The following is a 12,548-nucleotide window of genomic DNA, read 5'->3' as shown; positions in this document are numbered from 1 at the left end:
AAAAACATGTCTTCAACGATGTTCCCAATCGGGATACCTTGCAGCATACACACGAGCAGCAGCAGCAGAACTATTTCGTTGGCATTCACCCAACACCATGAGCATATCAAATGCTTCTTCGTTCGTGAAAGGCATAATTAGTTCACAATCGACAATTTGCCACTGCGAATTAAGTACAGGAATACACAATACCCACGAGGAATGCACTGTAGAACGTCCTGAGGTAGCTACCACACAATGCCTTCGACGATGCAACCACTTGTAACAGACAACAGTGAATGAGACCAAGTTTGGAGGGGCGTATTCGCGTTATCAGTGGAAGCACACTGGAACGGACTGCAATGCAGGAGAGCTCGTCACACCTCGACCCGTGGTACTTTCCGTTTGCCTTTGTTGAACCGGGCAGTGGGAACAGCGTACATGCAGTCAAATTGAACAGGACGGACCGGCAATTGGCATACTTTGTAATTTGTCAACTGGGCCAGCATGCTGTGTTGTGTACTGCAGCCTACCTAACACGTGGGCATATGCTTATTCCTACTCGTACACAATGGACCAGAAGTTCTACTCACTGCATGTTGTACACTCAGAAGCATGTACTAATACGAAACCGCAAATCTCTCACCTGGACGTTCAGTACACTTACGTAACATGTGACGAGTGGCATGGTCTGACAATGGTAGCGAACCAGTAACCACTTAGAAACCTTGTCACAAATAAACAGCTGTTCCGCTGGCATTTTTTGTACAGGATCTCACGTACTCTGGTCCACTGCTTGTGTTTTGCTATTTACGTACGTAATTCTTCACTTTAGAACACCAACTTCAGGGGTCAAAATTGTTTTGGTAGCCATTTTGAAACCAGTCAGTGGATTACAAAATCATGTTCGCATCCTTTTCATGTTTTCTGTGATCGACCCCCCTTGCCATTTCAAATGTTAGAGTTCTTCCCTAAATTTAGACCCCATTTTTTGGGTCACGTGGTTTCATCCTTTTTTAGTCCCGCAGTCATCATGTGGCATATTGTTGGAAAGCTTGTGTCCTGAACTTTCCAAAACTGTTATGGTGCTGCACTTATCTCAATTGTTAAGCTCGGTATACTCGATTTTGCTCACCTTCCTTTTTTTGCAAAACCATTTTCTACACGGAAAAAGTAGGTAGTACAGACAAATGTTTCATAACTCAATCGTATTTTTTTCCCGCCTTTCCAAATCTGCATACCAAACATACCCATCCCATTTGAAAATCGCACAAAAAGGGCATGTGCCCCCCACTAAAGCCACAAACAGTGGCTTTCGGGCTGTTGCAAGTACTTTCTACGGATTCCTTGGGCCCAACTTAGTGGTGCATTTTTTTTTGTTTCAACTTGATACGATCTCCTGTTCTCGAGAAAAAGGTAGTGTCTGGGTCGCTCTGAAACACCTTGTGTGTGGCTAACCGGGACTGTACCTATTTATTATTTCATGTGGGATCAGAACAACTTGTGTCTCTACTGGGTATTGAAAGTGGAAGGAACCCTTCATTGCAAGTGGACGACGTTATCTTAAAATGGAAGTGCTTATATTGAACTTTATCTCTTAACCTGGATGTTGTCCATTTGAAAATTTACTTTGCCGGTAGAGATCTATAGGTTAGTATATTTGTTCATCTGAATCTGGTTCTGAGAAGCTAAAAGCTTGGCAAGATAAAAAATTAGCTAATTCAAAATTCGGCATTCTGCACAGGAATAAAAGTAGTACGATTGATTCATTTGCTTTATTTTACTTTGCTTTTATGCCACTTTTGTTAATTGTGAAGATAAAGTAGTATGAACGAATGAGTTGTTTAACAATATTGGCAATAAGTTCATATTGACAAAGTGAAAACCTCACCAATGAAATAGATTTGATTTTGATTTGATTTAGTTTATTTTACTTCGCGTTTTGTGCCTCTTGGCTAATTTGCGAAGATGGGGATGAGTGATGAAATGATGACGTTGATGAATGGACATTCACAAACAACCAAGCCCGACCGGGATTCGAACCCGGGACCCTTGGCATCGCAGCGCGATGTGCTAACCACTCGGCCACAGGGTCGGGCACCAATGAAATAGCTTATGCAAAGGTAATAAAAATATATAACAGAAAATTTCACCATGCATGGCTTTCATTTTAATGTAAACGGAAAAATAAATTTGTGTCAGTCTTTAGCTATAAGTATTGCTAGTAATTGGGGAAACTCATAATGTCCGAGTCAGTACAGAAACTTTACACAAAGCAGGTGTAAACTTCCTATCTCGGAAAACAAAAATATTTTTAGGTTAATGAGTCAAAATTTTCAGTCATTAAGGAACAACATCCTTGAGCTGGATGCGATTCTTGGATCCCTCAAAAAAGCCCAACATATAATTTGTGACACTGAACATTGATTGCGAAAAGAAAAGGTTTCTTCAACACCAATTTTAAATTTGAATTTAGCCAGCACATATTGCTGAAACACCACAAATGAAGTGGTGCTGCCATACTAGTTAGAAGCAATTCACCATTCAAAAACTGATTATTTAAATGAAGAATTCAATTTTGAACACACAGTAGTGAATTTAAAATTACAACCCAATGAAGTAACAGTAGTTTGCTTATACGAAACAAGAGATGCACATTTAGGCACATTTTTTGGAAACAATGTTGTCCATTTTATTACATAAAAATGACCCTTTATAGTGACGAGCGGTATAAACATAGATTTTTTAAAGCATAGTCCAGAAAAAAAATGAACTAAATAAAATTCTAACCTCCCATAATATGATTTCAACAATAAATTCACCAACAAGGATAACGCCAACAAGTAAATCATGTATTGATCAAGTAAAAATTAATCAAGATTTTTTTAAACACTCTACAAATATTTTACCTTTAGCCTTGTTCGATCATGAAGCACTTTTCATAAGTTTCCATATACCAGAGAATATAAAACAAAAAAGCAAAACATATCACTACTATGGAAAAAGAAAATTCAAAAAGGAAAATATAGGAAACTTTATACATTCCTTAAAAAATAAAACTGGACTGATGTGCTCACAGAGGAAAATTTAAATACAAAAGTAAACCTATTAACGAAGACAATAAAATATCATTCTAAAGCAGCATTTCCATACAAAACATACAAAAAACCCTTAATCATATCAACTTCACTTCCTGGATAACCAAAGGGATAAAAAAAATCCTGTGAAACAAAAAGAAAATTATACAAAGAAATGCAGAAAAACCAGAATCCCATACTTAAATACTACTACAAAAAAATATATAAATATCCTCAGGAAGGTAATAAACAATGCGAAGAAAATAGCCATTGCAAATAAAATAATCAAATCTGCAAATAAATCAAATAAACTATGCCAAATTTTTAATAACAAATCTGGTAGGAAAAATAGAATGTGAACGAAAAATAGAAATAATGTCTGATGGAGGAAAAAAAGCAATCCCCTTGATGTAGCACAAATTTTTAATACATGTTTTGTGAACATTCCCACTAGAGTAAATAAAAATGCAGTAATCTCTACACCTACATTAAGAACATATTTAAACAGTCCCCGAAAAAAAACGTATTCATCAGGGCCAGATAAATTTGCAAGTTATCTACTCAAAAAATGTGTGAAAAATATATTACAACCACTAGTAAGTGATACGGTCTAGGTATGGTTCGGGGTGAAGGACTTGGTAATGAGGATTAATAACCAGACGGTGAACAATTAATACATTTAATATACACTGGACGTTATGTCCGAAGCATTCAAATACATTGAACCATGATATAACAAACATTACACAGAATATATCTGCTTATGATTTTTCTTCTTCTTGCCGTGAAGACTAAGCCTTGTAGCCATACCTAGACCGTATCATCCCTCCAGGTGTCCCATAAAAAAAATCAGATATGCTGATGACCGTATCGATCTGGTGGGCGGCGAACCCTGGTAGACCTTCTCGGAGATGAGTGAGGTGTGCTAGGACCTGGTCCTGGGTATCCGGCTCTGCCTGGGATAGGTTCTGGTACTGTTCCACCGGGGTTTGTTGAATTTCTATTTGGTATTGTAACGTTGAAGTCGTCGTCATCTGCAGTGTCACGTGAAACACGTCTCTTCAACCACCTGGGATGTACCACTCGTTTGATTCCATCTTCCAACATTATCTCGTAGAGGATACTATCCCCAATTCGACGAATGACAACTCCTGGGATGTAATTTGGAGTACCATGCTTAGGTGATTGAACCCAAACTGCTGAGTTGATGGTGAAAGTACCATATCTCGATGAAGAATCGTTCTGAAATTTTGCTGACTTCCTCGGCTTGAACGGAGATTCACTCGACAGAGGCAGATTGTTTGGTTCCCACCAAAATCTTGGTCGGTATTTCAAGACCGAAAGTGCCGGCAGGCTTCCTTTTCCACCCAGTCGCGTGTTCCGAAGGATGAAAAGAAGGTTGGCGATCCCCATATCAAGTTCAAGCGTGCTGAGATTGGGTTTGTCAGTTATAAGCTTGACAAGAGCGGTTTTGACAGTACGAACGTATCGTTCGGCTAAGCCGTTGCTAGGACTGTGATAAGGTGGTGAAGTAACATGTTTGATGCCATTCTTAAGGCAGAAGTTACGAAATTCGAGAGAAGTGAACGTTGGGCCTTTGTCGGATACGATAGTATTTGGTATCCCTAGCGAGGCGTAAGATTGCATAAGCCAGCGGATCGTTTCCTTTGTGTCCAATGTGTGTAGAGGCCATACTTCTGTCCACTTGCTGAAGGCGTCTACTATCAGTAGGAACTTACGCCCTGCAAAGAAAAAATGGTCTATATGCCATCTCTCGTTCACATACGAAGCGAGAGGCCATGAAGAATCGGGTCCGTTTCGGACCTTAGGAGCGTTTGCTCGGCATGTATTGCAGCTCGCTACAAAATCCGTAATCTCTGCTGACATGCCTGGCCACCAAAATCTGGAAAGACACAACTCTTTCATACGAGTTGAACCAATGTGTCCATCGTGTAAAGCTCTAAGAACTTCATTCCGTTTAACTGTGGGAATGATAAGTCTACCCGACCACATGAGCGTTCCCTGCTCGTACGTTAGGTGAGCTCTTCTTTCGAAGAAAGGTGCGAGCTTCTTCCGTTCGGTAGACGTGTCGTGTTGATCTGGCCAACCATTTACTACACAGGAGACAACTAATGAGAGCAGTGGGTCTTCTGAAGTGGCGTTCTGTATTGAGTCTCGAGAAAGAGGAGCTACAGCGTCTTCAATGGACCCGAAATATGCATGAAGTTCTTCTTCTCCAGCTGGTATTGTGTCACGTGTTTGCGTAGGCAACCTGCTTAGCATGTCAGCTACTTCTACCTTGCTGGAATGAATTATATTATATCGGTATGAAGATAAAAGTAGAGCCCATCTCATCAATCTATTGGATGAATGTTTTGAAATGGCTCGATCCGGAGAAAATATAAACTTTACAGCACGTGCGTCTGTAACAATCTCGAACTTGGATCCGAGTAAAAATTTGTGAAATCGCTTGATACCGTGAACTATGGCTAGAGCTTCTCTCTCTACCTGGGAGTATCTGCGCTCCGTCTCACTGAAGGTGGTAGAAGAGCAGGCGATGGTCTGTAGACCGCTATCAACTCGATGACACAATTGTGCGCCACAGCCGAAAGGAGAGCCATCAGTGATAAGTACAACTGGCTTTGTTGGGTCGAAAGGTACAATAGGATTTACCTGTCGAAGTTCCGCCATGATGCTGTCGAACTCGTGTTGACAGTTATCGTCCCAGTTCCAAGATACGTTTTTCTTGAGTAAAGAAAGTAAAAAGTGAAGTTTCGAAGCTAAGTTGGGTACAAACTTTCGATGAAAGTTGATCATCCCGATGAAGGAACGTAATTGAGATTTGTCTTGAGGTGGGGGAGAATTTAGGATGGCCTCCAAGTTCTTGTCTGACGGCCGTATACCAGCGACGTCAATCTTGTATCCTAGGTACTCGATAGATGAGGTTAGGAATTGGCTTTTGCTGGCGCTCGCTTTGACATTGTGTTTGGCCAGACGATTCAGGACATCACACGTGCGTGTGAAGCATTCTTGCAATGTTTCACCTCCGATGATGACGTCATCAAAGTAGAAAGAAACTCCGGGAATGTCATCTAGAATCTTCGCTAGGACCATTTGAAACAGATCTCCACTTATGTTTATGCCAAAAGGTAGTCTGTGAGGTTTATATAAGCCCCAAGGTGTGTTGACGACAGTGATGCGTTTGGCAGCTTCAGAAAGTTCCAACTGTCCGTAAGCCATTTGAAGGTCAATTGCCGTAAAGTATTTACACCTGGCCAACTTAGAGAAAATATCCTCGACTCTAGCAATGGGAAACTTGACGTTTTCAGTCATTTTATTCACCGTTCCTGAGAAGTCAGTGCAGAGACGAAGTGAGCCATCTTTCTTGGTAACAACGACAAGTGGTGAGGCCCAATCAGAATATCCGACCGGTTCCCATAACCCTACTTTCACTAGATTTTGAATAGAATCCTGAACACAGTCTCGAATACCGTAAGGAACTTCGTAATGTCTACGAAATATCGGTGCAGAGTTGGATCTCAGTGGTATATCGACCAAATAAGGTGTAACGGGCTTGGATAAATCACCATCAAAGATTTTCTCGTATCTAGAAGAAATTTCTCGCCTTAGGTCGTCGGCACCAGCGTTAGTAATAGTACCTTGTACTGAGTTAGTTGAAAGAACACTGGCTGTAACTAATAATCGCCACCAAGATGGTTGAATAATGTTCAACCACGTACGACCGATCAATGGATATAAAAGTTTCTCCTGGCGGAGAAAGACAGGTAAAGTATAATCCTTATTGTCTAAGTATAGTTTGACGGAGGTTTGTGCTGTAACACGAACATATCCTTCGTTTACACCTCGTAATCGTAGGCTAGAATTACATTTAACATAGTGTGGAAACAACTGATCAAAATACTTCTCGTTGAAAAGAGTAACAGCAGATACCAGCTGGAGAAGAAGAACTTCATGCATATTTCGGGTCCATTGAAGACGCTGTAGCTCCTCTTTCGCGAGACTCAATACAGAACGCCACTTCAGAAGACCCACTGCTCTCATTAGTTGTCTCCTGTGTAGTAAATGGTTGGCCAGATCAACACGACACGTCTACCGAACGGAAGAAGCTCGCACCTTTCTTCGAAAGAAGAGCTCACCTAACGTACGAGCAGGGAACGCTCATGTGGTCGGGTAGACTTATCATTCCCACAGTTAAACGGAATGAAGTTCTTAGAGCTTTACACGATGGACACATTGGTTCAACTCGTAAGAAAGAGTTGTGTCTTTCCAGATTTTGGTGGCCAGGCATGTCAGCAGAGATTACGGATTTTGTAGCGAGCTGCAATACATGCCGAGCAAACGCTCCTAAGGTCCGAAACGGACCCGATTCTTCATGGCCTCTCGCTTCGTATGTGAACGAGAGATGGCATATAGACAATTTTTTCTTTGCAGGGCCTAAGTTCCTACTGATAGTAGACGCCTTCAGCAAGTGGACAGAAGTATGGCCTCTACACACATTGGACACAAAGGAAACGATCCGCTGGCTTATGCAATCTTACGCCACGCTAGGGATACCAAATACTATCGTATCCGACAACGGCCCAACGTTCACTTCTCTCGAATTTCGTAACTTCTGCCTTAAGAATGGCATCAAACATGTTACTTCACCACCTTATCACAGTCCTAGCAACGGCTTAGCTGAACGATACGTTCGTACTGTCAAAACCGCTCTTGTCAAGCTTATAACTGACAAACCCAATCTCAGCACGCTTGAACTTGATATGGAGATCGCCAACCTTCTTTTCATCCTTCGGAACACGCGACTGGGTGGAAAAGGAAGCCTGCCGGCACTTTCGGTCTTGAAATACCGACCAAGATTTTGGTGGGAACCAAACAATCTGCCTCTGTCGAGTGAATCTCCGTTCAAGCCGAGGAAGTCAGCAAAATTTCAGAACGATTCTTCATCGAGATATGGTACTTTCACCATCAACTCAGCAGTTTGGGTTCAATCACCTAAGCATGGTACTCCAAATTACATCCCAGGAGTTGTCATTCGTCGAATTGGGGATAGTATCCTCTACGAGATAATGTTGGAAGATGGAATCAAATGAGTGGTACATCCCAGGTGGTTGAAGAGACGTGTTTCACGTGACACTGCAGATGACGACGACTTCAACGTTACAGAGGACTGAATTTCTTATTCCCATTACTTAGAATCCAGGCTGAATTATGGAAACAGTTACAAGCGGATCCAAATCCTACGCCATTCTACAAATGGATAAAGGACAATTTAGATCCTTCACATTACACAGCACCAGGATTTATCAATGCGCTGATGACTGTAATTGTAAAATACATTACACAGGAGACTACGCTCTCGGAGGGTGTAGACCCAAACAATCCATCTGACAAAGCATTGCAGGAGAAGGAAAAAATGCTTTTGGAAAAATTTAAACCTGTACTTCGGGAGAAGAGGAACTGACGTCACAGTTCCCTACCCACTTCTACAATGTCATCCACCGCTCACCGCCCCCGCCACCCCCCGCGCTTCTGCGGCGCATCGGGGTCAAAGAAGTCAGCGGAGTTGGCAAGGTGAAGGTGATGCTGCGGGTGGCCGGCTCTGCGGGTGACTCGTCCTCCCCGTTCCTCAGCCTGGACAAGCGGAAGAAGCAGGTGACTCTGTTCGATCCAGCGGCGTGCGGAGGATCTTCAGCCCCGGAGGACAGGCCCGTCGGCGTCGCTGCCCCCAAGATGTTCGCCTTCGACGCCATCTTCTCGCAAGACGAATCGCAGACGGAAATTTGCTCCAGTGCCTTAACTGACGTCATCCATGCCGTCATCAACGGAACGGACGGCTGCCTCTTCTGCTTCGGACATGCCAAATTAGGTAAAACTTACACGATGGTGGGGAGCGGAGAGTCCGCCAACACGATGGGCGTCATCCCCTGCGCCATCGCCTGGCTCTTCAGGGGGATCAACGAGCAGAAGCAGAAGACCGGGGCTCGATTCTCGGTGCGCGTCTCGGCCGTGGAAGTGGCGGGCCCTACGGAACACCTCAAGGACCTTCTGGCTGGGCATGCGAACGATTCGGAGCAGTCGCCCGGCGTGTACCTGCGCGACGACCCTCTCTTCGGCACCCAGCTGCAGAACCAGAGCGAGCTGAGAGTCCCTACAGCGGAGAAGGCGGCGTTCTACCTGGACGCGGCCTTGGTCTCGAGGAGCAGGGACGAGACCAGAGATACTCACCTGCTCTACACGCTCCACGTTTACCAGTACAGCGTCGACAAGTCTGGCAAGGGCGGAGTGGCCGGAGGCAGAAGCAGGCTCCACCTGATAGACCTGGGAAGCTGCGAGCGAGGGAGAGCGACCGGCGGAATCCCCCTCTCGGGCCTCGGAAACGTCCTCCTCGCGATCTTCAACGGACAGAAACATCTGCCATACAGAGATAACAAGGTGACGCAGCTAGTGAAGGAATGTCTAGGATCTTTGACGTGCCACGCCGCCATGATTGCTCATGTGTCTCCTTCAGCACATCACTACACGGACACCCTTTCCACCATCCAGCTGGTATTGTGTCACGTGTTTGCGTTTGGCGCTGTGGACAGTGAATAGAAAATTTGAAGGATTCTAATCGTATCGTCAGGATGACTTTATCGGCACGGGATTATAACAAGTAAGATTTCTGTAGCAAATCAACAAGACGGTCTTACATGTAACGTTTAAGTTTGCTAATTTTCTACATGCAAGTTTCAGTTACACATCGTAACTTTCATACATGCCAGTGATTTCTATCAGTTAATGTAATTTGAAGTTTCGATAACATGGCTCTCAACATTACATTCAGCGAATTTGCTGAAGAAAATGAAGATATTGATAGTTATTTCATGCGTTTTGATCAACTCTGTCTCGCCCAGAATGTGGCAAATGAAAAAAAAAAGCAGCAGTTCTCTTAGCAGTCATAGGTCCTAAGGCTTTTCAAGTACTTCGCAATATTACGGCTCCTGAAATGCCATGTAATCTAACATATGCTGTCATTCACGACAAAATGGTTCAGCACTTCAGGCCCAAAACCAACAAGTTTACAGAGAGGTTCAAGTTTCGAAATTGTATCCAATCTCAAGGAGAATCAGTTACTCAATTCGTAGTGAAAATCAAACAACAAGCAGCCAAATGTGCGTATGAGCAGTATTTAGATGAGGCACTTGTTGAACAATTTCTTGTTGGTGTACAATCTGACAGTACTCGAAAAAGATTATTATCTGAAAGTGATCTTTCCTTTGCTAAATGTCAAGAAATTGCTTTGCATTGTGAGTTATTAGAACGAGAAGTTAAATTATTCTCGAATAAGTACAATGCAGATTCTGTGACTTTTGCCACCAGCTCAAGAAATTTGACGCGGATGAATCCAGATCGCCACACAGGCGCTTCAAAGAGTTCACGCTCGGGCGAAACGAGGCAGAAGAGCTACAATCAACCTCAGAACACAACTGCTACCAAGCAAAATCCTCACTCCCAGTGCGGCAACTGCACAAAGAATCACCCACAAGGTCTATGTCCGGCAAGAAACGCAATCTGTAGCTACTGCAAACGACAAGGCCATTGGAATATACGATGCAGAAAGAAGCAAAAAGATAGAGCCGTGAATAGAACGTCCAGTTCAACCTCACGGAGCACAACACCCGATGAGTTGTCTACGTTCAGCTTCAACCATCTCAACACTTGTGCGCTCAGTCATCGTTCCACACTGATTACTTCTACTCAACACATTTTGGAGCACCAAATCAGTTCGGATAGCTTCATAATAAATCTCCAAATCAATAAGTGTATTGTTAAATGTGAAGTAGATACTGGGTCTGCTGTTACTCTTTTCAACGAGAAGTATTTTGATCAGTTGTTTCCACACTATGTTAAATGTAATTCTAGCCTACGATTACGAGGTGTAAACGAAGGATATGTTCGTGTTACAGCACAAACATCCGTCAAACTATACTTAGACAATAGGGATTATACTTTACCTGTCTTTCTCTGTCAGGAGAAACTTTTATATCCATTGATCGGTCGTACATGGTTGGACATTATTCAACCATCTTGGAGGCGATTATTAGTTACGGCCAGTGTTCTTTCAACTAACACAGTACAAGGTACTATTACTAACGCTGGTGCCGACGACCTAAGGCGAGAAATTTCTTCTAGATACGAGAAAATCTTTGATGGTGATTTGTCCAAGCCAATTACACCTTATTTGGTCGATATACCACTGAGATCCAACTCTGCACCAATATTTCGTAGACATTACGAAGTTCCTTACGGTATTCGAGACCGTGTTCAGGATTCTATTCAAAATCTAGTGAAAGTAGGGTTATGGGAACCGGTCGGATATTCTGATTGGGCCTCACCACTTGTCGTTGTTACCAAGAAAGATGGCTCACTTCGTCTCTGCACTGACTTCTCAGGAACGGTGAATAAAATGACTGAAAACGTCAAGTTTTCCATTGCTAGAGTCGAGGATATTTTCTCTAAGTTGGCCAGGTGTAAATACTTTACGGTAATTGACCTTCAAATGGCTTACGGACAGTTGGAACTTTCTGAAGCTGCCAAACGCATCACTGTCGTCAACACACCTTGGGGCTTATATAAACCTCACAGACTACCTTTTGGCATAAACATAAGTGGAGATCTGTTTCAAATGGTCCTAGCGAAGATTCTAGATGACATTCCCGGAGTTTCTTTCTACTTTGATGACGTCATCATCGGAGGTGAAACATTGCAAGAATGCTTCACACGCACGTGTGATGTCCTGAATCGTCTGGCCAAACACAATGTCAAAGCGAGCGCCAGCAAAAGCCAATTCCTAACCTCATCTATCGAGTACCTAGGATACAAGATTGACGTCGCTGGTATACGGCCGTCAGACAAGAACTTGGAGGCCATCCTAAATTCTCCCCCACCTCAAGACAAATCACAATTACGTTCCTTCATCGGGATGATCAACTTTCATCGAAAGTTTGTACCGAACTTAGCTTCGAAACTTCACTTTTTACTTTCTTTACTCAAGAAAAACGTCTCTTGGAAATGGGACGATAACTGTCAACACGAGTTCGACAGCATCATGGCGGAACTTCGACAGATAAATCCTATTGTGCCTTTCGACCCAACAAAGCCAGTTGTACTTATCACTGATGGCTCTCCTTTCGGCTGTGGCGCACAATTGTGTCATCGAGTTGATAGCGGTCTACAGACCATCGCCTGCTCTTCTACCACCTTCAGTGAGACGGAGCGCAGATACTCCCAGGTAGAGAGAGAAGCTCTAGCCATAGTTCACGGTATCAAGCGATTTCACAAATTTTTACTCGGATCCAAGTTCGAGATTGTTACAGACGCACGTGCTGTAAAGTTTATATTTTCTCCGGATCGAGCCATTTCAAAACATTCATCCAATAGATTGATGAGATGGGCTCTACTTTTATCTTCATACCAATATAATATAATTCA

The 12,548-nt window shown here is 43.0% G+C and overlaps 1 protein-coding gene across 1 annotated transcript; it reads left to right on the top strand.

Annotated features, from left to right (window-relative positions):
• The first annotated feature begins 8,523 nt into the window (after positions 1-8,523).
• Positions 8,524-9,668, top strand: LOC145996723 (kinesin-like protein KIF26B). Its single transcript, XM_083133248.1, has one exon. The coding sequence runs from the start codon at positions 8,658-8,660 to the stop codon at positions 9,666-9,668; it is 1,011 nt and encodes a 336-aa protein (XP_082989374.1). The 5' UTR covers positions 8,524-8,657.
• Positions 9,669-12,548: the final 2,880 nt, after the last annotated feature.

The sequence above is a fragment of the Lepisma saccharinum genome, chromosome 13 (assembly GCF_977018435.1).
Source record: "Lepisma saccharinum chromosome 13, izLepSacc3.1, whole genome shotgun sequence".
Lineage (NCBI taxonomy): Eukaryota > Metazoa > Arthropoda > Insecta > Zygentoma > Lepismatidae > Lepisma > Lepisma saccharinum.
The sequence above is the reverse complement of the archived record's forward strand: the minus strand, read 5'-3'. Positions and strand labels throughout refer to the sequence as shown.